Below are 26785 nucleotides of genomic sequence, written 5' to 3' on the forward strand. Positions count from 1 at the left end.
AGGCACTTGTTGAGCAAGTGAAGTTTTAGCAGCCAAGTGCCCACAAACACTGTGAAGAAGCATCTTCATCGGTGTTTTCAAATGCCCCTATGCTCCCTTCGGTATGTGTCCCACTGAAAGGGCCCAAGAAAAAGCAACTCTCCATTCACTTGCTCTGTGCCACTTCTGATTTTGCAGCTTTCCCACATCGTCCTCCACTGTCCAGGCTCCAGGCGCCCTCTCCACTGAGCACTTCCCCATGCAGGAGCTCTTTTGTACCCTCCATTACCCCCACTGCCCTCCTCTGAACCGTTTCCAACTCTAAGTCATCATTTTTGAGACTGAGGTCCAGGAGCTACACAGCATAGTTCAGGGTGTGGGCAGCCACAGCAACGTCCTCGCCTTTGTTCTCAGCTCCTTTCCTGATAAATCCCTGTGTTTTTGTTGCCTTTTCAATTGTTGCTGACACAGAGATGATGTTTTCAGAAACCGCCCACGATGAGCCACTGTAACACCAGTCCCCAGCTCCCCACGCAGAGGACAGAGTTTCATAAAGAAAAGGATGGACATCAGCAGAGAAATCAGTGGGGCACGTATGATGCTACATCAAATGTGGGTCAACCATAACAATACTTCGACATTTGAAGTACCAAACGCCTCTGAAGTAATGCCAACAGAGAAACCTGCACGTGGGTTTACTTCTGAGAGCCACAGACCCTTCCAGGTGATTATCAAGAGCATTTGTACAATGGGCTTTTCATGCTCTTCAGTCGACATTATCAGATATTCTTTACAAATTATTCTATTTACATGATACACATTTGCCAAGAGCTAAATGCTTTCAATGAGAATAATCTACTACATGCTGCTCATTTAGAATAAAGTTCTCCTTTTTCCTTTACAGTAATACTTTCCAGTAATGAAAGCAGCTGGTCCCAAAATGCCCCAGGACTTACTCATAACTGGAACTAAAATATGGAAGTCCAGGAAAAAAATCTCATTTGCACTTCTTGAGATGTGCTCTTAAGCCAGAAAAAGTCAGCAGAAGCAATATCATTCCCTCAGCGCAATGCCTGGAGATCTTCAGCCTTGGGCCAGGTCTCCTGCAGCTATAAAAAAATACTGCTCTTCTCCCTTCATAAACCTACATGAATTTACACCAGCAGGATAAGTACAACTGAACACAGGCTCTACCAGATATAAGTATTTATTTATCTACAGTCCAGATAACGTACCTAAGGTGTGTACACCTGCTTGAAGAGCACGTACTGTGCACTACTTCAAATGTTGCTATAAAACAAGGAGTTTTATGAATATCTGTTGTTTAGTTAATCATTGATTTATTTCTGAAACCTGCATGCAGGAAGTCAGATCAACTTTAGGAGAAAAAGGAAGAGAGATACAATTTTATGAGAAGGTAAAAAAAAGAGGTTTATTGTATATTACCATTATAGTTCCTCCTTCAGATGTTTCAATGTCTAAAGACATTTAAAGCTCTCTCTGTATCTTCCTCCCTCCCCCACAGCGATGATTGCCTTTAGTTATATACACCAGTTACAGTAATATAACAAAAAATGATGACATGCCATAGGTATTTTATTATGTGTTCAGTTTTTTAGGACTTGGATTATAACCGCATTGCAGAAGCCTGGTCAGTAAAGCTGAGAGAACTTCTGCAAAGATAGCAAAACTGACAGTTTCCCATTTCGTATCCCATTTTCAAAAGCACTGAACATATCTCCCTCTTAAATGTTACAGGTCTTCTAAATTTGATACCAATAAACACATTTTTCCCATTATACGTGTCACAGAAGAGCCAAGCAAATCCATTAAACACGCAGACTGCTATACCACGAATGAGGTGTTCCCTCAGACCAAATGAAATCAAAGCAGCCCAGGCACATGCTTCCCCGGGGTGCCCAGTTTTTAGGTAGATAGTTCTCAATTTTCTTGTTCAGAAAGATGCTGGGAAGAGGGGAGGAGAGGAGCAATTCAGTATCTAAGTGTCTTGCAAAAAAAATGAAAATACAGTTGCTGTAAATGTTTTTAAGGACAACAGAGATTTTAGAAACAAGAGGCACTTTCCACCTGAAGTCGAAGCAGAATACACAGCCAAGTTCCCTGGCCTGATGTGTAAATCTCTACCAAGAAGGGCAGCTCTGGGAGGCACAGAAAGCATGAATGAGCAGGCACACCCGCTCCATCATCTACCCCATCAATACACGTTTTTGCCAGAAGCATTTCCTTCTCAAGGGAGTTGGGGTCTTGCCCATGCAGCTCACACTGGGACACTCCTTACATTCCTCCAGGGCACAGGGCTCCTGTCCCCCTCAGTCACCGCCGGAGTCCTGCCGGAGGCCACCCGCAGCGCCCAGGCTGCCCTCCGTGGGGACACGCTTCCGTGTCACCAGCTCATTAGACCAGCCACACAGAACAACAAAACCTGCTCCGCAAGGAGACTTCAAAATATGCTAAACCCGTATCTGCCTCTGGTCTCTCACCTTGCCTGGGCAGACAAAAAAGGACACTCCGCTCACCAGAAATGCTCCTCCATGAGCTCCTCCTTATACGGGGGGACCAGAGTCAACACTGCTTTAGTTACTGTTAAGTTTATACATTAGGAGAAAAAATAAAATTAACGGCAGTTTCAGCTGAGGAGGTAACCACCCTGTTACTGTTCTTGAATGTTCTCCTCATATCATACAAATGATAATCCCTGAACAACTGTTTGTTCCTGTAATATAATCTAAATAGACAACATAACTCTTGTAAAAATGAGACAAAAGACACGACAAGACACTCTTTCGTGTATCTGACAAAAGCAGCAGATGATGTAAATGAAGAGTTTTGAAAGGCTTTTAAAACGGTTCACGTGGCTGATTTTTGACTGTCAGCAAAAATTACCATTAAGATGCCCTGCTGAAAAAGGTCTGTATGCTGTTCCTGCAGCTTGTACAAATGTGAGTAACTGAGACCTCTAAGGCAGTGATCAGACAAGTTTGCTTTCTTAATCATTTTTAAGCCTTCTGTATTCTGAAGCTTTTGCTCCATGGCCTTAGAAGCACATGGAGATGCATTATCAGACAAGATGGGGGCCCTGCACGCAGACATGGGGGTTCAGCAAACCCTTGGCCAAGAGGTCACGTCCAAGTAAAGCAGGTATGGCCAGGTCAGTAAGAGAGGTGACACGTGCTCGTTATCAAAGCAAAGCAGCAGGGAAGCAATGCCACTGCTCTGACAGGATGGTGCGGGATGAATGGGCAGGCGAGGAGCAAGGCTGGGCAGGAAGCAGAGCCAGTGACCTATCACCACGGCACCTCAACAGCCCCGACGCTGGGCAGCAGTTCCTCCCCGTCTAGGCAGCAGAAACGCAAGAAAACTACCAGGGACTCGGTGGCTGTGATGAGCTTGGACTTGAAATGTCGTTGTAACCCTCTGATAATGTAGGTAGCAAGAGCTGTGAAGGGGACCGGGATGGACAATGTGGCTGGTCACCCTTTTGGGTGCTCTGGCAAAATCTGCTGGTCTCTGAGTCCCATGGCCACACACTGCCCCTTGCTCGTGGCTTTGGGTACGGCTGCAGGAAGTCCTTGGTAGGAACAGAAGGGTTTGGGGGCTGTCAGAATAGCTCAGGGCAAGAGCTGGCTGGAAGATCAGAAAACTCTGCATTTTTTTTCCAGCTCTGGGTTTTTCAAATTGTGTTGAATGGAGACATCTGTGCTGGCCATTAAAGCAGGCGAGAGAGGAACCCCTGGGGCAGGCAGTATGTGTGTCATCTCCTGTGACTCACCACCTCTGAGCACCCACTGGAGATCCCATAGGAGCAAGCACAGATAAGGAGAAAACAAAGCTTGCCAAAATCCGAGTTCACCAGCACAGTGAGATATTATGGGATCTGGAGCTGGCTGAGCAGAAACCAAAGCCACAGGAATGGGTTTTTTATGTTCACAGCCAAAGCCCAGGCTCCTGATCCTGGAAAAATCCAATAAGGAACATGAGCTTTTTGCAGACCCATACTGAGTTTCAAGTAGAAATGGCCAAAGCTAAGGTTTTGAATAGAAAACAGATGTAAATCTGTACATTTATATGGTTTTAAACCCAAAATCCCAGGAAGGAGAAAGGAAACATTTTACTTCTGGGTGCAAACTTTCTTTGCATTTGTTTGTAATTCTACAGCTGCCAAGCCAACCAAATCAGACCTCCAGGGACAAATCAGAGCTCCAGGGACAAAATGGGTAGGCACAGGGGGCACACAAAGTGCTTGGGGTTAACACAGACACATCTGTGCTACAGGACCCCATAAGCAAAAGGAGAATATCAACAGTTACCTTCCTTTGCAGGGTGGATCAACGTCCCTGGACGGAAAAAGATCATAGAGTAAGGAGTTTCTTTACCATTCACAATGTCTTTGCCAGCAATGTTAATGCTAGCTCTTCTTAAACATTAAAGGTTACAGCACCTACCTACAGTCCTGGCTCATCATTTAATATCCAGCTTAGATCCTTCGTTTGGAAAGCAAACAAAATGCATCCTCAGAAGCAATTATAAAAACACTGATGTGCCCTTAGCACAATCAATACTTGAATGACACCAAAGCAACAAATTAGATAAAAGAGGTACTGGAAGCAGGCTGCTGAGCTGAACAGGTCAGCAATGAGACTATTACCCTACCTTCTCCTGCAGACAGGTACCTATCTCGCATGGTCTGGGAGATGTGCAGGACACGGACGTGCAAGGTGCTGGGCAAAGACCTGAAGCATTTAAGAGCTGACGTACCAGGAGCATCCCCAGTGCCTCTGCCCAAGAGCGCGGCACTTGGGAGGTGCTGCTCGACCTGGTGTCCTGGCCGCTGGCACCCCAGGGAGCGGGGAAAGGTGACAACACCGAGCATCATCTTCCTCCTAAAGTGAGCACTTAGCAGGCCAACCTGGGAAACCCTTTGTTATCTATTGCTTTGGGTATTGCTATCACCTTGTGTCTTGGAAAAGCAGAGCTATAGACTTAAAACTCCTATTTTACACATTAAGTTCGATATATTTAGTCCAAATGTGAATTTATATCTAATTGTCTCTCTCCATTTAACTCTGTTGCTTTGACAGAATGAAGTACCTTCTACAAAAATAAACTTGGGTTCTTTGTGCCTGAGGCAGATCTAGACAGTTATCTTCTCTACGGGATTACATATGAATTCTTCATTATAAGCTGCATTATTTGCAGCGGTTTCTGCAACGCTAGGAAATTCTGACTTTCTTTCTCTTTTCGGTCCTAGCACTGCGCTTCAAGGCACAGATCTGATATTAAGGAACTGCAGTCAGCACAAAGCAGTATTTCTTAATAAAGTAAGAACGCAAAAGAAAGGGTGATCTTGGCTTGATTGATGCCACTTCATTTGCATATGCCCACTAGCAGTACTTTGGTTAATTAATATGTATTTTGTGTCTGTAGATGAATATGAAATAATGGGTTTGCTATTGAAGCTTTAGGTATAAATTTATTCAGTGAACAGGTTAGTTTACTTCCTGGTGTCTTCTCCCAGTATTTTCTGTGCAAATAAGACATAATAACTCTCTAGAAGGTGGTGACACATGACAAAATCCAAGAAGGATGCACTTGTATTTTAAAGCTAGATGAGTTAATTAGCTCATAAAATGGAAGAACTGTTTGGAGGGGGTAAGGATGAGAAACACCACCTTCTTCCAGTGAAAAATTTTGTTTTGAAAATATTAACCCTTATGGCTCAAGTTCAGCTCTAGAGGCCTCAATCCAGAAAGGCATTTAAGAAGCACTTACATTTAAGCAGGCGCGACAGTGCCACAGAAATTAAGAAGACTGCCCAGGTGCTTGAAAGTTAAGTGCTCTGCTGGATCACAGCCTCGGTGGTCAAAGGTGGAATTTCATTTTATTCTCTGATCTGCCTCACCAGCTTCCTGTACCGGCTGCTTCTAACCAGCTCAGGGAGAGACTGGATGCTGAAAATACTGCTAAAATGCTGAGTGCAGAAAAAACCCTAATATACACTTTAGTTCCATGGTATCTCATACCTTAGTGGCCAAGTTTTTAGGCAAAGCCAAGGAAGTTTTGGTCAACCACCCAAACTCTTATAGAATTTCAGGATGGGATTTGGCTGGCAGCTTAATACCAGCACCAGGAGGCTGATGAGGAGGCAGCCCGCAGTGTAGGGGTCAAGCTGCGACATTTTCCCTTGCCCTGGGACTCCTGGGAAAACCCTGAAGTCAAGGAGACAAATGAAAACTGTGTGGAGTGTTCCTGGGGTTAACTACCTTTTATGCATTACGGCAGCGGTGCATCATCGCGATTAGATCATCTATGAGGCAATAGTCTTGCTATGAATAATAAATGCACCACGGGGAAGCCAGAAAGTTCACTGCTGTGATAGCATTCACCTTACAGGGAGCTCCGACTGTGAATGCTGTGCAAAATGAGTCCCACAGAGCACCACCTCTGCAGTCTCCATCGAGTATCACAAGGACACACTAGACTGAAGGATAAATGCACTGGGAGACATAAATCATGTCTAGTTATTTCCACTGTTATTTTCAATGATGCACAGGGCAAGCCTCAAGTGATATCACATCAAGGGACGTGCATTCAGCACCAGGCTCTTGCTAGTCACAAAAGGAAAGAGGAGATTTTCCAGGATGGCTGAAGGAGATAAATGATTAGTTCCCACTGAATTTTGCTGGGAATTTTCTCTCCTTGTCGCACTGAAGCCGTCACTCAAGTCTGCCGGTACTGAAAGAGCTGTGGAAGAGGTAAGCCAACTAATTTGAGAAGACGACTAAAGAAGCTGATATTTCTTATCACTGCCATTAATACTGGTTGAGTCCAAAGACACCAACAACTTTTCTGAACATGTGAGATGATGCAATTCCTACCCCAATCAAGCTTCGCGTATATTATAACAAGCTCAAGTACATAGGATTTGTTCAGATCAAAGCAAGCCATGGGCTGGACACAGCATGACCTGCCAGAGGGAGGGATTTTCCAGGGCCTTCTGCAAAGCTTCAGAGCCAGGCATGAATGTGTACCAAGCGTTAACATCCTTATTAAGTGTTTTACATCTGCTTTGTACGCACCGCATGCTAGAGCTTTTGACAGCACAACAGCAAATCATGCCCAGTAACACCGAAAAGCAAAAGGTCAGGAGGCAGGTGACTGGCATACAAACACGCTGGACCGAATTTCTTGGAGGAACAGGTGACTGTAACATGGCACAATCCATCAAACCTGGCCATAAGCTGACATAAAAGAAAGTGCTATAAGGCAATCCCAAAGAGTAGGATACCGGTCTCAAAAGGACTTGGATGTTCAAGGGGGAGTCCAGGAGGTGATGCAGGGTCTTCCAGCAAAACTGGGATGCTTGAAGGGCACGGGCAGGAAGGAGGCAGGATAGAAAGGCCTTCCTTAATTTGGGAGTGAAGCTGGCCTTGCTACAGGGCTGGGACAGTATTTGGTCATGATAACTATTATTGTTACCATAATTTTCTGCTGACTCACCAGAGCCGGGATGGACATACGCAGGGAAAAGCAGATGGGCTCTGTTTCTTGCCATCAGCCATCAGGCTGTCAGCTGCCCTTTAACTTCATTCTGTATTGGTGAGGAGTTCAGATGAAAAAGAAATACGGCTTGAACAGTTCTCAGAGCCAAGGCTGCGATTGCAGCAGGGGCTCTTGGAAAATAGTGTTTTCGTTTGTAAAAATGAACAGGTTTGACCTGAAAGTCCTTGAGAGAGGATGACTGCAAAGCCTTACAGAGACACTGAACACACTAAAAGCTGGTTGAGGATTTCTAACTACAAGCTTTTTTGGTTGAAAATCACAGGAGTGTAACGGCATTGATTACATTTTCACCAGGAACAATCCTCAGGCCTAGGAGAAATCTGTAGTCAATGAAGAGAGCGTCTTATCCTTGAAAAAACCCAACACTCAGTGATTATGAGCCAGGACCGCTCTGAGGTCTGAGGCCACCACCCTGCCTGAGTTACCAGCGGCTGGTGAGAGTGATAAAATCAACTTCGTGGCTCTGGATGAGGTAGGGAAGAGGTCTGTGTGTCCCACAGCCCCAGTAAGTACATCACAAGTTAGTCTTTTCATAAGAAAGGACAGATGAAAAGACAAAAAAATAACCTTGCCTTTGCAGTCATGATGAACAGGGAGCTTTCTGAAAGCTTTATGAATATAATGGGATGAAAAAAACCCTCATTTCTCATCTCAGTTTATTATGAGCCTCATTTATTGGTGCGTAATTTCATGTCAAATTTTCTCTTGGCATTTCCCAAGCGTGCTTTTTGTAAGAAGACAAAGTTCAGTTTGGCTTGGAGTTGTTTTTTAGGAAGACACAAGCCTGTTTTTTGTTTTATAGGGTAATTTATATCCCAGACGTTGTAGGCACATGCACAGAGTAAATGTGCTGCTGCTCACCTTGTATAGTGATGAGTGAAAGGAGAAAGCAAATTTCAGAGAATTATTGTTTCAGACACCCAGAAATACTTTAAAGGACAGTTGTCCTCCAGGGAGCGATGCTGTAAAACCAGCTTTCAGAGGGCCTAACTTTGCTACATCTCAGCAATTCCTGACTGAATTGCAGCCGCCAGGCACTTGGAGAGCCGGGACCACTCTGGCTCATGCATCATCCCCACGTTAACGAGTGCTCAGGGCTGGAAATGTGACCATGGCCCAGGCAACGGGGGACAGGAAGGAGATGTCCCAGGGCTGCTGCCACTCAGCAGGGCCCAGAGGGCTAATAAAGAAGCAAACCAATGTGCCTTGCAGTACAGAGGGGAATACGTCAGTTGAAACGATATGGGAATCCTTCTTCAGCTGCTCATATCCATCGCTGCTGTTTAAGAGGACTTAAGTAATTTATTTCCCTGCAAGAACACAGAGGGTGAGAGTCAAAGCACGGCTGCGCCAAGCCTGCTGGCATCACCCATGCCAACCCCTTTGCTTCCCAGCCTATGGTGAACGCCAACACAACAAGCCTCTGGCCCACACAGTCTTTAAAATGCCTGCTGATGTACCCCAAAGATGCAACCCGGATCCCACATTTCAGTGCGTCCCAATGCCCCTGCCCAGCCAGCCAAGAAACGTCTCCTACTACAAGAAAGTCTCTTGAGTCTTCCCCACAACAGCAAGGGCTGGCTGGATGAGATGCATAGGATGGCATCTATGAAGCCTTAGAAGAGACACTGAACACACTAAAAGCTGGTTGAGGATTTCTAACTACAAGCTTTTGTAGCTAGAAATGAAGGGAAACCATTCGATGCCTAAGCATCGAAGCCAGGACTGCCAGATAACCCAAATCTGTCCTGCAAACATCTTCACCAGAGCCCAGAATGGCGCGAATGTCAGAGCAGACCACGCATTGGCAGCAGGTGCTACCTATCTGCTGCGTTTTATCCCAACAGCCATAATACAAAGCATGGAAGGTGAGACATCCTGAGCCCCATGCCTAGCAGGGTTCAGGCATTTCCACATAAAATATTGAGGGAACATGGCCAGGAGTGGATGCATCCCTGAGCAACACGCAGGAAAGGGTGAAAATGCAGAAACTCAGGGTGCCTCCTTTGCCACATCTTTCTCCACAGAGGATGGAGAGCTGGTAGCCCAGGAGGAGTTAAAGGGCCTGTGGGATGGGCATCATGTCCAAGAAACACAGCGTGTGGTAGAAAAAAAATCAGTCTCTCTTGGGGATAACTGGAGGTGTCTTTGATGCCCGCAGCCTGGGTGTGGGCAGGGGTGTGAGCACCTGTGCTTGAGGAGGCCCTGGAGCAACCTCACCGGCCAACGTCAGTGTGGTCCAAATCCTACAGCAGTGGAAATTCAAATTTCCACAAATTCAGTGGAAAGAGCAACATGGGAACGGCTCTGTTCAATAGGAGCAGAGTTAGGCCAAAGACAAGCACTGCAGAACCTCCCTCAGGATTTAGGCTCCATTTCCTAAAATCCATTGGTGAAAAGCATAAATAAACCAAACTTTGCTAAGTCTCTATGAACCTGGCCACTTGCCCTTGCTCTCCACAGCCCCTTTAGCTTCGGAGATGCTGTGGCTGCTCTCCACATCTGGCTTTCTCCACCTGGGCCCTGAGACCAGGGTGACTAGCGTGGACTCCAACTGTGGTCCAGCACGTTAAACCAACGCCTAGCAGATCCCTAACCACTGCTTGCCAGAGGTGCATGCCGGTCCTGTGAAAAATCTGTAAAAAGCTGACACCTGACAGAGTTTCAAGTGAAGATAAGGCATGGCTGAGTCCTAAAATGGATTTCTTCATCCACCAGTGAATCTCAACCGCAACACATGGCCTATTGCACCGCACGAGTTATCATGTTTCCCAGCAAAGATGATCAGTGTCTTCCCAGCATAAAAATCAACTTGTCAGTAAAAACACTAGAATCCAGTGGGGTGAAAATAGCGGTCCCTTCCCCCCCCTCTACCTGTCCCCATCTGTCAGCGGGTAACAGGCAGCGATGACAAATCATTTTCTATCAAGAGGAAAGAGAGAGACGGGAGCTCTGCGGCTGCCTGCCTGCAATTTCCTTTCCCGAGGAGGGATAGCTATAAACTGCCCAAGCACTGCGGCAGCAAGAGCAGAGCTGCTCTCCGGCTCCCAACGCAGAGGTTATAGCCTGTTTGGAAAATAATCAAAATATGGCTCCATTTCCATGGAGGCAGTTGTGATGAAAAGCATTTTACCAGTTTTGAAAACTACACTGGAGCTTCTTATAAAGCATCTTCAAGCACCTACAGTAAATACTGAGCTGACAACTAAAATGCCAAACATAGGATCCAAATTCATACTTGTACTGATTCCTGCTCTTAAAATAAATGCCAGAGTGATTGGATATTGTACAGTGGTGGAAATATTTCTTCCAACCACACAACAATCACTCTGAAGAGCAAAATTTACTTCTCTAACAGGGATACAGGTACAAATAAACAGACTGTGGCTGTACACAAAGGTAACGTATTACCAGTGTATCACTATTTCTAAAGCTATATTTCTAAGACCTTTTCCAAGGTCAGTCCTACTCTGCCTCCTATTTTGTTCCAAATTGACTTGATTTTTATTTGGAAACAGCCTTAAGCCCCAATTTCTAAGTGGATTTTGGTGCCTGACTGATAAAATACTTCTTAAAAGCTGGTCTTGAGTTTATATTGATGGCAGATTTGGGTTGTGGGGTGGGTTGGTTGGTTGTTTTGGGGTGGGTTTTTTATGTTTCCTAAGCTGCAGGAGTCTCTGGGGTCTTGGCAAGCCATAGGCAGGTCTGTGATAGCCTGCATCAAACCCACTGCTGCTGCGGCTGCTCCGTGCTAGAAGGAGGCTTTCTGTGCCTGGAGACAGAGGAGGGAGGTGTGATCCATCCCCATGCAGCTTCGTCCCGCAGATCAGGCTGGGCTAACTGCAACTCCAACATCTGTTAAAGAAAACTTCTCCAGCCTTTAGTCGTTCCCCGTTACTTTTACCAAGGTTTAGCCCCCAACTTTTCAAACTGGGTCTTGCTCTAGCTCCAAAATTTCTTTCCCTGATAGGTGAGCCCAGAATTTCATCCCCTTCCCCTCCTGCCAACAGCCCCACTTAGGCATCCCCCACCGCTGGCACTGACTTCTGCATCATCTGCATCTGACCAACTTTGTGAAGATTGCAGTTCCTCGGTATAAATTCTCAGAAATGTTAAAAGAGTGGATATTTGAACAGTACATACTCCCCCAATAATCAACTGATATCTGGTCATTCTACCCCAAAGCCTTCAACTAGTCAAAAGGCGTGTTCTTTCCTTCCTTGGAACCAGATGCGCCGACACCTCCTGCAACCAACCACAAAATAAAGCTTGGGAGGCATCTCGCAGCAAACCCTATCTGTGCTCCTCAAAGTCCTTCCCTCAGAAGTTTGGGCTGATTTGTTTCCACACTTCCCAAAAAATCCCTTTGCTGCCGCATGTGTAATTTCATGACTAATTCAGTCTCAGCAAAGCTAGGTGCAGACGGGGAAAAAAACCCTGCACATCATGAGAAACTTGATTCAACCCTAACTACTGCATCTCAGTGAGCCCTCACAAGCCTAATAAAGCCTTATGAATAAATTACATGCTTTTCAGCTTCCTACTTTTCAAAGCGATAACAAATGTAACAACGCATCATCGCGGATCTCCCGCATCCCACCATGCGCCGCGTCCTGAAAGCTTCGGCACACGCATCACACAGCGGCTGGTGAAGCCAGCAGACATGACAGTCACCGGAGGAATGCTGTAATTCACACCCAGACACTGATGGACAGGGTGGTTAAAAAGGGATTTCAGGTGCTGCCTACCATCAGCTATCTCTGCCTGCACCCAGACTTTAATATATTAATCAGAAGCACTGAGAGAGAGAGAGAGACATTTGAAGATGATCAAACAAAAAGCCTTGGCAAAACAACATTTCAAATGACAGCAGTAACACACATCGCAGAGTCAAAACGTGACACTTGTTATTAGATGTCTGGGTGTCTGGCTGACATTATAAAAATAAATTCCACCCTAACCAGGGGTATTTTTACATTTTGATGACAGGCACTAACTATTTAGATGTTAGGTTCATGCAAGTAGAAACCTAGCCAAATATCCAAATTTATGTGCTCCCCATTATGCTCGCGTCTATCACTCTCCATTTTAGAGACGTGCACAATGCCATATAAAGACGTATAAAGACACATAAAGCCACAGGGTATCCGCACCGGAGCCTGTTGTTCCCAGTTGAGCTGGGAAAGCAAGCCCATGCTAGCGTATATTTTTTTCAAAAAGAGAGGAAAAAATAATTAAAACATCTTTCTCATGACTCATAGCCCTGCCCTGACATCCTTCCTCTGCTCCCACCCAGCACCCCATGGGGGGGATTTTCTGCCTCCCATAGGGCTGGATACAGGCTGCCCATCCCTCGCCTCAGACCCGACAAAGCCACGGATGCCGAAAGAACCGCTTGCTCTAAATATCCTCACTGTACTCTTCTTAACAAAAAGATAGAGCCATAATTTTATGGAAAATGTATGCAGGAAGAAAAGGATTTGATTTTCTGAATGCAGAAAGAGTCAAGCTCCGTTGTGGAATCTCAATATACCTATTTGATGGCTTTCCTTTTTTTTTTGCCTGACCCTCTCAACATTTCAGCATATGAATAATCGTACTCATATAAACAAAATGGGCTCCTTCATGGATGAAACGCACACAAGAGATTTGTACCATTAAAATGCTATTTAATCTATTTTAAGGGTTTCTGAAAGACTAAAGGGTACACAGGCATGGTACCCTCTGGGAGAGGATCAATGTCACTGCCGGTGCAATGAGGTTACTTATGTGCCTAAGCGGCTGCAGGATAAGAGTCTGATTATTAAAGAAATCCCCACTAACAACAATATGCTCAATCCCTTGTTGTACCCATTTGGTTTTCAAAGCTCCATATTCCCAGCCCTTACAGCTATGCACATGGATGCAACTCTGTCTGCTCCATGCACACAACTGCTGGCTCAGTGGCACCAGAAATCTGTCCTGTTGAAGCTAGATGACAAATCTGGGGGAAAAAAATCTGGGATATTAAGATGACATGCTGAGCTTTTCCTCTGGGAATAGTTTAAAAAGACCCAAACCAAATTTCTGACAATTTAACATTTATAGTAAAAAGTAGCTCGAGTCAGTCATGAAACCTCAAAGGGATCCCTGAATTGTGCTTTTCTTAATGAATTCAATAATCGATTCTTACTACACAAATAAGGTGTGGGATGGATCAACTAATAAGCATTCTCACTTAATTGCCTTCAAGTGACAATTTGTACAAATGATACCATCAAAGGAGTAATAATATCCTTATTGATTAAATTAATCTCTAAAAGACAACTCAAATAAATTGAATTAGCAATGCATGACAGAAGCACAAAATACTCTGAAAACAACCTTGTAACCCATCCCAGACTTTGAAATCATGGCAAGTCACGCAATAGCCTTTTGCATCTTTATTCAAATAGGCACGTGCAATTTTACGGAGCATCTTTAGTGAATGTCTGTGACGAACCATGAAAATCCGTGAAACTCTCCCTGCAGAGAAAAAGCGAGACATGGAGCAAAAGCGGTCTTCCAGCTTAGTCACACACTCACTAAAAGCCAGGGCAACAAACACTTCTAAAATAAAATAAAAATTTTCAACAGAAGGAGCAGAGATGGTCAGAGAAGCCTCTGTGCCAAAATTCACACGTGGAGCTGGTGGGGACCCAGAGCAGCGTCAACATTTCCAAGCTGTGGAAATTGCACTCCAGGTTTATAAAATCAGAGCAGAAACTTGTTCGGTACAGCAAAGGGTTAAAACAGTTGGCTCAAAGTTTGTTCAGAGAGAGAAGGTTATTCTTTCTAGGTCCAACAGCAAAAGCTGGGCCCAGGGAAGGGGCCAGGCTGTGGTCCACAGCACCCACACGCTCCCCAGGACGAGCGGTGGGAGCTTGGAGCAATACTTGCTCTCCCTATTCCTACGGCAAGACCAAGACCAGGTATGAGATGTGTCCACACGCCCCGGCTCCAGCAGCTTCACCGGCATCGTCCGGTCGCCAGCCAGGCGCAAGGATGAGATTTCCACAAGCAGTCTGCTGGGGGGAGTTACTAAGGCAGGAACAGATCAAATGTTTGGTCCTTGTGGCTGTCAACACAGTAAGGAAGACCTGGCGCTATTATAATTTGATTGCAAGGCACACTTGGGGGAGGTGGAGGGGGTGGGGGAGAAAAAAAATGTGCCTTGAAAACCTCCCAGTTGAAATATTAGCCTTAAATGCCTTGCTTAGCAAACACTTCTCCACTCTCTGCCAAGAAAAGGGGAATTAGACTCAATTCTGCCTCGGGAAGTGAAGTAGTGGACATAAGGGACAAGAGGAGCGAATAAGCACAACCTTCTGGAGAGACTCCAGTGTGATAAAAGAAAATACAATAATACAGAGAACAGCATGTTCCCCTTGTCAGGGCCAAAGCTACCCCGCAAGCAGAACAGGAATTTGCCTGGGGCAGCAACATGCTTAATGGCTTTATTATTATTATCTGAGCAATCCGAGGATGCTTCCCAGCACGTACGGGAGAGCAGCAAGCCCAGAGCCACCTTTGTGAATGTGAGTAACGGGATTTTAATTTTTTTAAGTGGTTCAGGCAGGAGTTTTCTCATTTAGCTAACTGAATTCAGCAACTGAAAGAAACATATGGCCCATGTATTTCAACACACATAGGTACAGTACAGCTTATTTCAGAATATTTGAAGCATATTAATAAAACAAGACTCTTGTACAATATATGGCCTTGGCCCTTCTAGGTTAGGACAGCCCAACCTTCTCAATTATTTATTTCATTTTGTTATTCAGATTACTTGCATTTAATTTTACCATAATATAGTTAGCTTGTGCCTTTGCCTGAAACACTGTAATTTTTTCATGTCCTTCACGTAGCCCCAATGGGTTTATCATCTTGTTTTTGTTCTTTGAGCAGTTTTGGTAATACAAGAATACAATGTTTAAAAAATGCCTCATGATTCTCAGAAAGATGATGGAATTTGCACCAGCATCAAAAGGAAAAGAAATACTTTCTGTATTTATTTTCATCCAAGAGTCACTGAAACAAACAACCACCGAATTACTTTTCTGACTACAGACAGTGAGGAAGGGCTGGCAACCTTTGTACATCGGGACTATGAGAAACAGATACATTCATCTGAGAGCTGACATCTGCTTCAATCCATAACGAGACTCTGCTTCCTTACCTTGGATAAACCTTCCTTACCTTGGATTACTTGCCTTCCTTTAGCCTTGGATAAACTATTTATAACTGAAATCTTACTGTGAAGTGGAACCCAAATATCGGCAATTGCAGACACACCATCTCCAGGACCGCTCTCCCTACGAGCTACCTGACGGGCATACACAACAGCCAACGTGTATTAAATGGGACTGATGGGCATGAGCTCTTGGTCGCTAAACAAGACACTTGCACGCAGACCGATTTTTGGGACTCAGGAATCTTTGAAAATCTACTTCCTACGTAATCTCACAAGGTGGGTTTCCTAAGTATTTTGGCTCTCAACACCAGCAATATTTTTAAAACCTTGACCAGAACACACAGCATATGAATGGGCAAAGAGCCGGGAAACATATGGGTTGGAAACGCAAGCCTGGGAAAGTCACCTGGGGAAGAGAGGGATTATTATTTTCCAAAAGGCTGTTCATTACATAGCCTTTCTAAAAAGTTCAGCATGTGAAAAAGAAGAGGACATATGCTCATCACTTGTCCCTGAGACATCCTTCTTATTTTTCCAGTTAAGAAGCCAATCTTCCATGAAATCCCCCAAAAACCTAGCAGATGGGTTGAATTACTAATTGTGAGAAGGCTAGTGCCACAATGATATTATTAAAAAATCCCATAAACAAACAAATAAGGAGAGCCACAAGAGAAGCTTGGTTTAGAGCAGGATCTCTCTAGACCAAAGAAGTGAGCTGCATGATGATGTGCAATAATTACTTCATATGGAGAAGAGCTATGTGGCACATTTAAAGCCTTTAATTTCTATTCCCTTGTTTAAGTGAGATTATTGCTCCCCGTAGCCAATAACAAAAGATTTCTTAAGTTGCTTCTGATTTGCTAGCAAAGCAAATATCCTCTGGTAAATCTATGAACTAAACAATGATTTTTCATTTTTACAACAGCACAGTCAATTCAATTTTCCACTTATAAGTCTCAAGCCTCTCCCTATCAGCTTGTGTACAAGTGCTGTACTCTAAAACATGCCTGGAAGAATCTCCCTAGACTTTGCCATCCCAAGTTGCTTCTGAACACTGAATTCATTGCTTATGAATCACATCGCTGTATGTAAACACTTGAATCACTAAGCCACATCTAATATTGTACATAGTAATCAAGTGATGTTGTCACAGTGGATTCCGTAACAACGAATGTCTGCATGGATGCACTGAGGCAGCTCTAAAAACACAGCTATTAGTGTTTCACTTTAAAAAGCAGGTTTTGCCTGTTTATGAACTTACTTTATTTGCAGATGCTAAACGCCTGTAAAATATTTTCAGGCTTGTGCCTTCTTGAGATACTCACGAGTCCCACCAACCTCCCTAAGACTGTTCACAAGACAAAAACAGCACTATATTTTTTCTCATGCTTAGGATACCTATAACTTACAGTAACTGTGTGACAACATGACCAGGGCCTGTATATGTTGGCATGCCATTTCATCTCAGTAGCTGTTTGCATCAGGTCAGACTGACAAGCATACAAGAAAGAAACAATTGCACTCACCCCTAAAAGCAAGTCATTTTCCCCCTTAAACGTCAATTAAAATGCTATGAAACACATCAATGCTCAGTTCCCCTGAAGCATTCTAATAACTGCTTATGCTAACTTGTTAAAGCGTTGCTTTGGGTTCCTTAAATACCATTAGGTGCAATTTTTCTTGCAAATGTGTCACAAACCTTGATGCCGAGCTCTATGTTCTCCCCTCCGTACACATCCATCCCAGGATCGAGAAGCCCAATCTCTCCAAAGAACTTTCTGTGCACAACGAACGAGCAACCGATCATCGCTGGTGTCCTGTACAAAAAGAAAACCAACAGAAATGTACAATTATTGACATTTTCCAATTTTTAATGGACCGAGGGCTAATTTCTGCAAAGTTATCTCAGAGACTTTGCAGCAATGAGTGAGCTCTGTGCCTTTGAAGATGTTATTTTACCACTGCAACGAAATTTTCCAAAATTTAAGTTCATTTTGCTGTGTAGACTGAAGAAAGAATTCTCCTAGGATTAAATTACTGAAGAGCCTTCAGGTCTTGGTTCTGTCGCAAACACCTTGGTGTGTCTATGGGCAAGGGCACAAATTCTTGGGGTTCCCATTCCCCATTTGTGAAGGAAATACAATAATGGCATTTCCTTTCTCTTTCTTTCTTCTAGCATGTCTACTAACAGAGTAGACTTCAGGACAGACACCAGTTTTTATGGTGCCTCGCGAAACAAGGTTTCCAACCGGGATCTTTCTCATATATCACAAAGGAGTCATTATCAACTAGCAACAAGGTAAATTGCAAATTTGCAAAAGCAAGTTCTTTAAAAACTCAAGACAACTGCTTGCAGAAACTTCTGCTGTTTCATCTGCCCAGTTCCACCAATATCGACAGGGCTCCGGGTTAGAGATCAAGTTGTCACGTTCATCCTGCGAAACCTTGTGCCCTCCAGCTAACAGGGCTGCTCGGCTCCACTTCTGCAAGAGCAGCCAAGTGCGGTGTCCGGTCAGGGAAAATAACAGAGATAAATGAGAGCAGTACTAACAATACTGACAGCAATAGAATAGCAGAAAGATTGAGGAAAAACTCAGTGTCAGGGGTTGATTTATAATAACTATGCAATTTCAAGGATGTAATAGATGGCCGTGTTTACTAACGACCCTGGCTGCCACGTGCACATGCACCATCTCTCCCTTGTTACCTTGCAAAATGCTGGACCAGATCTCCATCTGATACAGCTTCCCTGAGATGAGGATGCTGCTCTCATTTGCGCAAGCTGAGATCACGTTTGGGGGTATTTTTTGAGTGGTTAAACACTTGTGACCCTCTCCATAAAATTACACTTTGCCACAGAGCGTGGCACTGAACAAAACCGTATCATTATACTCTTGCTGCTTGGGGATACACTAATCTGTTGTGGTTATGGTATGTGGAAAGTTTACCCCCTGGGATATTTTCTGTACTAAAATAGAAATATAAGAACTGTTCTCCCCTTTTACTTGCTTTCATTTGAGTCCATGCTGTAAAGAAAAAAACCAAGGATCCATTTAGAGGGATCAGCAGGGAGGAGACAATGAATTTTACAGCTAAGCCATGCCAAGGTACTGCCAGATTCTGCTCTTATGGGGAGCTACGGGACCCCCCCGCCCACCCTGAGCTCAAAGCTTCGAGCAGGGGGAAGCTCCACCACGCAGGATGGGACGGCCATCACTTCTGCAGCTCCTCGCCTGGGCCTAGGGGACACTCGCCTTGTGCTGCCTGCGGAAGACTTGCAGGGTGTAACACCAATGGTAGCCCATGTACCTGGAAATCTCACACCACTTAGAAATGCCTGTTCTCCAGAGCGAACCTGGTCTTGAGGTAGAAATAGGGCAACAGGATCATGCAGTTTAATGGCAGCCCCAAAGTCCTGGCTCAAAGCACATTTCATGGCTTGTCCATGCTGTGGAGCACGTTAAAGGCTGAACTAAGCAATTACGGCTTGCAGAGGAGGAACGCACACTCGAGTATACCCAGACGCGGCTTACAGACAGCAAGGATCGGGCCTTGCTATCCTCAACCTCTCCATCCACACCACGCAAAATGCCCGGTATCTGCCAGAGGAGCATCTGGGGTCCCCGACGCACCCCAGGCAGCTGCAGGGCTCAATAACCCCCAAGGACCTTACAGCTCGGCTCCACCGAAAGCCGGCCAAATGAATCTTTGTGAAACCCTTGAGCTCCTGGGATGAAGAGTCCTAGCCACTTAAGTATTATTATTTATAGACATTTTAATACTTTTAATAGACTGGTAGAACAGCCGAATGCTGCTGCCATATTAAATTAGTTAGAATTTGAATCCTTCAGAGGGTTTTTTCAATAGATTTCTTCCCTGACAGCCAGCTCGGCCTTCCTTCCAATAAGTGGCATAATGTTTCATGGTTTGCTGCCACTCTAGTACTTAAGATTTCAATTCTATTGCTTTATTTGTAGCAAGTTAACTGCCATTAGCAGAAACAATTCTTTCTGAAATGATAACCACGTTAGAGGTGCCAAATCTAATAGGTCCATTATCCTAGATTACCTCCTGGAATTAAATAGAACGGTAAGTTGCTCTGGTTTTACACAGAACATGAACAACCCAGTTCATCTCCTACATGGGGAATAGGTGTGGGGGAGCACAGGAACCTTTGACTTCTCCAGTCAAAACCCGTTAGGTCTGCTAAAGGCACTCAGAGATCAATTAAATCCAGGAAAAACTCCAGGTGAAAGTTTCAGACAAATGAAGCTGCATTTCTGACCCAGGAATTTGGATCACTGGGAACTCACCACCAGATGAACAAGGTTTTCTGAACTGTAAGCCACTCAACAGTCATGCATGGGAGCTACACCCCAAGAAAGCTTTTGTCATCATTATTTTGCGACATGACTTCACTTTATAGACCACAGAGTCGCCGATGCTTTCCAAAATGCTCTTGGAAACAGCCTGATTGGGATTTTGTAACTTCACCTTCAAATTTTCCTCTTCTTCATTTTGCTGCACATTCTGTGTTCAGCACACGATACCGTCAAGCATGCAAAGCAGCGCTCCCGAGCGGATCTGAGGTCCCTCAAGCAATACAAATTAAGTGCTACATTCTTCTTTGTAACAATGCCTCCATATTAAATAAATGAGAAATCAAGCAGCGCTCAACAATTTAAATAAAAACACCATTTGATGTTGTAGTAAATCCTTCAAAAAGGTGGACGTTTACAATAATAGATAGCCCATCCACAATGAAATAATGGCCTGCAGACAAAGAGCTGATAAAGCCTCTTGTTCCTCTGCCCCTTAATTAAAAGCATTAACAGAGTTTGTTTTTAAAAATCACACAGCTCAGCTCAGCTAAATGCATTTTTATTTGTCCCGATAGCTATTCTTTCTTTAATGAGAAAGGAAAAGCAGAATTTGGCAGAAAAGGATGAACAGAGATGTTTAGCAGCATTATTGGTTTTGTATGCAGAAATCCACAGCATTAGTTCCTTGCCATTATTTCGGTTGGCTCCTCTATACAGTAAGTGACGAAAGGTCAAGAGCAGCAGCTTTTATGAAATATCCTCAGCATGAATCTCTAAATAAAGATGAAGAAGATACAGGGAAAAACGTTTATCCTAGTCTATTAAGTTACTTTAATGGTCTTCATTTCTTTCGTGCACCAGCTAATGATTAAAAAGTCTCAAGTAGATTGTTTCTTCAATTCAAGGAAATTAATTTTCCTATGCAACTGGATTTTGCTTCCAATTTTATCCTAAAGTGCACGTTATAAAATATGTAGGAACAAAGATATTAAAAAAATAATTAGCAGTCATACCGCTGAGCAGTCATACCGCAGGAAGACTGAGAATATACTTTAAGAACTGCTAAGGTGTCCAGTTTCCATTAAACTGCCGTTGTTTTTAAGAAACTTCAATCATGGAGTTGTTCTACCTTCAACAACACATTCCCACTGCTTTAGGAGACACGGCTCCACATTTAGCACATCTGGGATGGTCCTTTACCTGCCCAGAAAGGTGTTATTTGTCACTCTCCCAAATCTGCCATTCCTAATTTAACATACCAAACTCAAACATCTTATTTTCCATTTTGAGATTTCAGACTTGTCCAAAACACGCACAATTTCCCACTTCAGCTGCCCGCCTGCACCTCCGCGTTTCAGCTGGGGGTCACCGGCAGGAGACAGCATCTCAGCAGGAAACACTGGGAGATGCTGAGCTTTATGGTCTAAATTTACCAAACTCACAGTATGGAGAAAATTTCAGGCCAATTATCAAATTTGGTCAAATTAAGCCTGTGGGTTTAAATAGTGGCCTATCAATTATTTCCCTAACTATACCAGGGTAAGGGAGAACACCATCTTTATTTTTACATAGCGCTCTATGATAAAACACTTAATTTTCTTTTGGCTGTAGATGAAATTAAGGACCCAATTTGCAAACAGAAACAGCTGTCAGTGCTGTCACCTCTGTGCTTCTGCATTTGTGGCACAGCAAACATACTGCAGAATAAATAAAGACCGGGATGTGTAACATGTTTATAGCAAGCGAAATTAAATACAAGTGTGTGGCATTAAGGATTGATCGCTCTGGTCATAAGACAGGGTTAATCAGAGCCTGCCCACAGGCAGCAGACCTCCATGGGGCAGAGACCATGCAAAACCCTTCGCTCCGCTGGCAACAAGCTGTGTCCCGGGGCTGGGGACTGCTCGGCCTCGCAAAGGGACTCCAGGCTGGAGCTCTCCCGCTCCGGCTGCCTTCCTGGCCCGTCCAGCCCGCTGCAGAGCACGCACGGGGCCCAGTCTGCCCGCAGCGGGATGGTTCCAGGATGGCAGAGGGGCAGCGCCTCTGCTGACTGAAGAAATTAAAAATGAATTGGAAAACAACAAGCCCATTTTTCGGTTGCACTCAGCTTGGTGACCACCCGCATCCTTGGGAGCTGCCTTCTGGAGCCGGACCTGGCTCTTAGGGCCCGTGGAGTGGCGAGGCTGTGACAGGACAGGTTCAGGCAGAGTCCGAAGGCGGAAAGCAACCCCGTTCCTCTCTGAAATGAGATTACGCCAGGGCACGACAACTCTGTACAGGGGAAATGGCAGGGCCAGGCAGAGCAAACCAGAGGCTCGAAGGCAAACCTGGCCCTGCCCAGCCTACCTGCAGCCTTTGTCAGCCCTACCCCACCACCACGCTTTGCTCCCCTTCCCCTGTCCTCAGAGAGGGTTCAGCCACATCCAGGAGGCACCAGCGAGGACAAGGATGAGGACAAGGAAGAGGATGAGGTGGCACCCTCCTGCCCGGTGCCGGCCCTCGCAGCCCTCCTCCCAACCAGCTCCTCAACTGCAGTGGCAAACGCGCGGTGCCCGTCTCGCCCCTTCGCTCTGTCCCAGCTTCTCCCAAAAGCAAATATGCAGGGCAGACAGGGCCCAGCTGCGTGCTATGGAGCAGTATTTGCTTTAAAAGTGAACTTCAGATCATTAATTTGAGAAGTTTGCAGTAATGGAAGAGTGTTTGAGTGCCAGGGCAGCCGCGGGAGGCGGCTAACAGCAGTGCACGAGCTGAGGGCGAGATGCTGATCACAACAGCCCAAAAACTAATGTCACACATGAAGCGCATCTCCAAAGGAGAAATATATATTGCTTCTGCCTCCTACAGCGGGGCATCTACGTGCAGATGCAGAGTCAGGCAGGAGCCACGCTCTCAGCTTCCCTTCACTGCCTGCGTAATGGCTTGGGCAGATAAAAGCTGGATGTCTTTCACGAGAATGTAATAAAATTTCTACAAAGGAACGGCATTTTAGCCCACAGCAGCGTACCTTGCTTAATATTATCCCCAGGATGGTATCTGCAATAGTTGTTTCTTGAATAATTCTAGCTTCCCTGCCCCAGTGACCTTGGTTAATTGTCTGTTTCGAATGGGTTTATTTTCCTGCTGTTGCTAAGTACTACAGAATCTGCGAAACAAATTAAAAATAAGAGATACCACATAAAAGAGATGCTAGATTGAATGCCTTTTCTGAATTTACTGGAGATTAATACGACTTAAACTTTTAATGACACAGAAGCTGTGAAAACTATGTATTTTTTTAAATACCTATTATGTCTACCCATGTCTGTGACCTTGCTCAAGATAGATTTGACTTTGTTGCTGTTGTATGCCTGCTCCCATTTCCACGTCAAGAAGAGACTCACTCTGGGACCTCAAGCAAAGCATTTAACTTCTTTGTACTCTGTTTTCCTCATCTGTCAGATGAGTATAATACCTAGATGGTCTTGAGAAAAAGCATTTATAAATCAGTTTAGTGACTTCCACATTGGAGCTGCTGAATTAACTACCAATATTGCTATGTATGCCAGATCCTCCCCCAATTTAAGTCATCTATGGTGAGAAAAGCACTGGTATAACCAGTGCTAATAACCTCGTAAGCGAGGAATCACGCTCACAATTTGCTGTTTTTAGCCTTGTTTTAAGCCACCAGCAGCAAGGAGAGCTGCGTGCACACCCCTGCGGTGCCCACGGCATGCTAAGGTACAGCGTGCGGGCCTAAAGCAGATTTCTATTTACATGTCCAAGCTTCAGGACTGTAACGCAACTGTAAAATTTCCCCTCCAGGATAAAAACTGCTGCCAAGGTCACTGCCTAAAAGTATTTTCCTTCCTTGTATATTTTGGAAAACCCAAGGATGTCCCAGCACTCAAAGTCACCGGATGCCTGGACGCCCACCGCTATGGTCCCATTTTCTTCAGCACTTTTAGCAGCAGTTTTCGTGCAGCATGCGCTGCTATACGCTGTCAAAATGCTCCTGTGCAGGTAGTATTAGTCCCCAACTCCATGTATTTTGTCAGCTGAAGTAAAACTCCAGCCCCAAAGATCTCCGTTACATGGATCAGGGCTTACCCCACTTCCACAGCCAGCTGGAAGCAGAAGACACACAGGCCACATGCCAACTGCCCAGCCACCTCGTTCGGACCCCAGCAAAAGACACCAACCTTGAGAAACCCTTCCAGACCAATGGCTGTGAGATGGGAGCGAGCTTTGCTCAGGATCATGAGAATTTGCACACCCTAAGGCGTTTTGGGCTGTTCTCCATCATTAGCCCGAGCGCTGGCAATAGTGCAAGGTGCCAGCTCTGATGGTCCCGGTCCCGCTCTCTCTGCGTACACAGGGGAGCCATGCTGCATCGCAGCGTTCGAGGTGTGCAGTTCTGAGTCTAAAAAAGATAACTCAGAGCACAAGACCTGAAGAAGTCACCTTGGAGAAAGTAAATTTGATAATTACCTGTCAAATGGGACTCAGTCTCTGTTCAGGAATGGTTTTGAGGAAATAGTTGCAATTACAGGATTCTCCCTTGGGATACACTTAAAAGATGGCTCTTCATTTTAGCTAATTTAATGGCAGTTGCAGAGCTATTCCTGGAGGCAGCACAGACAGGCACTCAGGGGGAAACCCAGTCTTTCACACTTGGTGCGAAGCCTTTGGCCTGCTGCGATGAGCCCAGGTACCTCCCCACAGCACAGGGGAAAGAGGCTCCTTCCCAAAAGCCACTGTAGCATGACTGCACGCTTGCAAACGTCAGTACGCCAGGGGCTTGACCTTTAATGGTGTCCCATTTATTCACAAAGGCAGAATTGGAGGAAATAATAGTGATCGCTCATAGTGATTTATTGGGGGCAGTCCCATAGCAGAGGCGACATAGAGCCTCAGATTTGGAGGCTGAGATAAAACAGAGCATGATTTTTATATATGCACTGGCTCATATTGGAAGCCACTGAAAAATGCATAAAGAGCAAGAAAAATACCTTCCCTGTCTGGAAAGCTACTGCACATCAAGACAGAATACAAAGGGGAGCACAGATTAGCGCGGATGGGAAGTCAGAAAGGCACAGTATTAAGTTAACCTGGTTTTACTTTTCCTATGTGACTGGTCCCCTAAAGGTCTTGCTCTCAAAGCAGATCTGGAAATTGCTGTTACATTTTACTTGCACAGAAATTATCCAGCCAGAGTACATCTTGTAATCAAACCCGGGAGCTAAGCCACAAAGCCTTGTCTCCGCTAGGAAAATAGATGTTTTCTTATACCTCATTAGTTAAAACACGTTAACCAACATGAGATAAAATTCTAGCAAAACAAAGCAGTTTTAATCTGAGCCGGGAGGCGAGAGTAAATCAGAGTCTCTTCCCCACGCTGTGCATCACCACGCCACGCACAGGAAAGCTGCTGTTACTTAATGCAGCATAGGTAAGGAGAGCACATTCCTTTCAAGATTAATCAACAGGAGGTCACGGTCTCTTCCTACTATTGATTATCAGTCGCCTCTTCAACACAAGTGGCAAGCACCCTCCTGAACAGCTTATTCAGGGGTTTTCAATCTCACATGAACTTTTCATTAAAACGGTAGTGTTTGTCTATGCAAATCAGACCTATTTATTCCACGTTAGAGACACAGAACTCCCCAGGGCAACGTCAGGGACTGGCTTCAAAGTTTTGCCAGAAGTAGTTTAAAACCTCATTTCTGTTAATTGGCAGCAACTGAAATCCACCTCACTGGGCAGCTCCGAGCAGAACGGGAGGTGCCTTCACCAGTCCTTCTGGATACTTGGATTTCACACACACAGCTAGGCAGCAAACATCTTTAAAGCATTTCCCAGTTCCTCAAGATTACAATGTTTTTATATAGTCCTAGACATCAGGATTTGCATTTGCACTACTTCAAAAATCCCAGTGGCATGAGAGCAGACGAATGCTGGGATTTCACCTCTATGAAGGTGAAAGATTTCTTGTACTTTATTTCCTCCAATGTGTGATCTTTTGGCATTTCCGATCCCTGACTTATTATAACAAATGTTTGGTGGATGGAGGAAAAGAGAAAGAAAAAAAGACCAAATGTTTATCCTTAGAAATACCTGGAGTTGACACCCAAACTCTGGTCTCCAAGACTGCACATGCTCAGCTAATCTGATATCTAATCCTAATCCCACTGGTTTTCAAATGGGAGCATCTAACTCCTCATGCAAAAAGTAGATATCAGTTACGGAAAACCTGCAGTAGGAACATTTTGGTACCACCTCGGGGCCGCTGCTGTCCCGCTCGCTGCAGCCCCCGGCCCCGGCGGGTTCGGCTCCGTGCTGGTGCTTGAGCTCACCGAAGGGCCGCTCCAAATCGCTCCTGCAGGAATTGCTTCATCAGGAACACGTCCCTTCGCTTGCCATCAGTAATAAATGCAATGTAACTTCATCTCCTTCCACTGTTGCTAGACTGCTAATTAAATGATAATTACTTTTAGATGTAATATGTATAACTAACAGGCACTTAACAGGAACGTGTTATTTACTTTTCTTTTTTTAACGTGAATATATTTTTGCTCAAGGGCAGCAAAGCAGCTGACTTTCAGTCATGTTCTTCCTCTCCACCTCGCATAAAAATCACAGTGAACAAATTTCACAGGTAAACAAACTTCTCTTTGCCTCAGACACAACACTCGGCCCACCGCAGCAACAAGCC

At 44.8% G+C, this 26785-nt stretch overlaps 1 protein-coding gene across 2 annotated transcripts in view; it reads right to left on the bottom strand.

Annotated features, from left to right (window-relative positions):
* Positions 1-26785, bottom strand: part of GALNT17 (polypeptide N-acetylgalactosaminyltransferase 17) — a 215396-nt gene that overhangs the window by 60605 nt on the left and 128006 nt on the right. For both annotated transcript variants that reach the window (XM_072882456.1, XM_072882457.1), the window contains one exon: positions 17472-17589. In XM_072882456.1, the coding sequence (XP_072738557.1) occupies positions 17472-17589 (118 nt within the window). The remainder of the gene's footprint in view (positions 1-17471; positions 17590-26785) is intronic.

Source organism: Ciconia boyciana, chromosome 17, assembly GCF_034638445.1.
Source record: "Ciconia boyciana chromosome 17, ASM3463844v1, whole genome shotgun sequence".
Taxonomy (NCBI): domain Eukaryota; kingdom Metazoa; phylum Chordata; class Aves; order Ciconiiformes; family Ciconiidae; genus Ciconia; species Ciconia boyciana.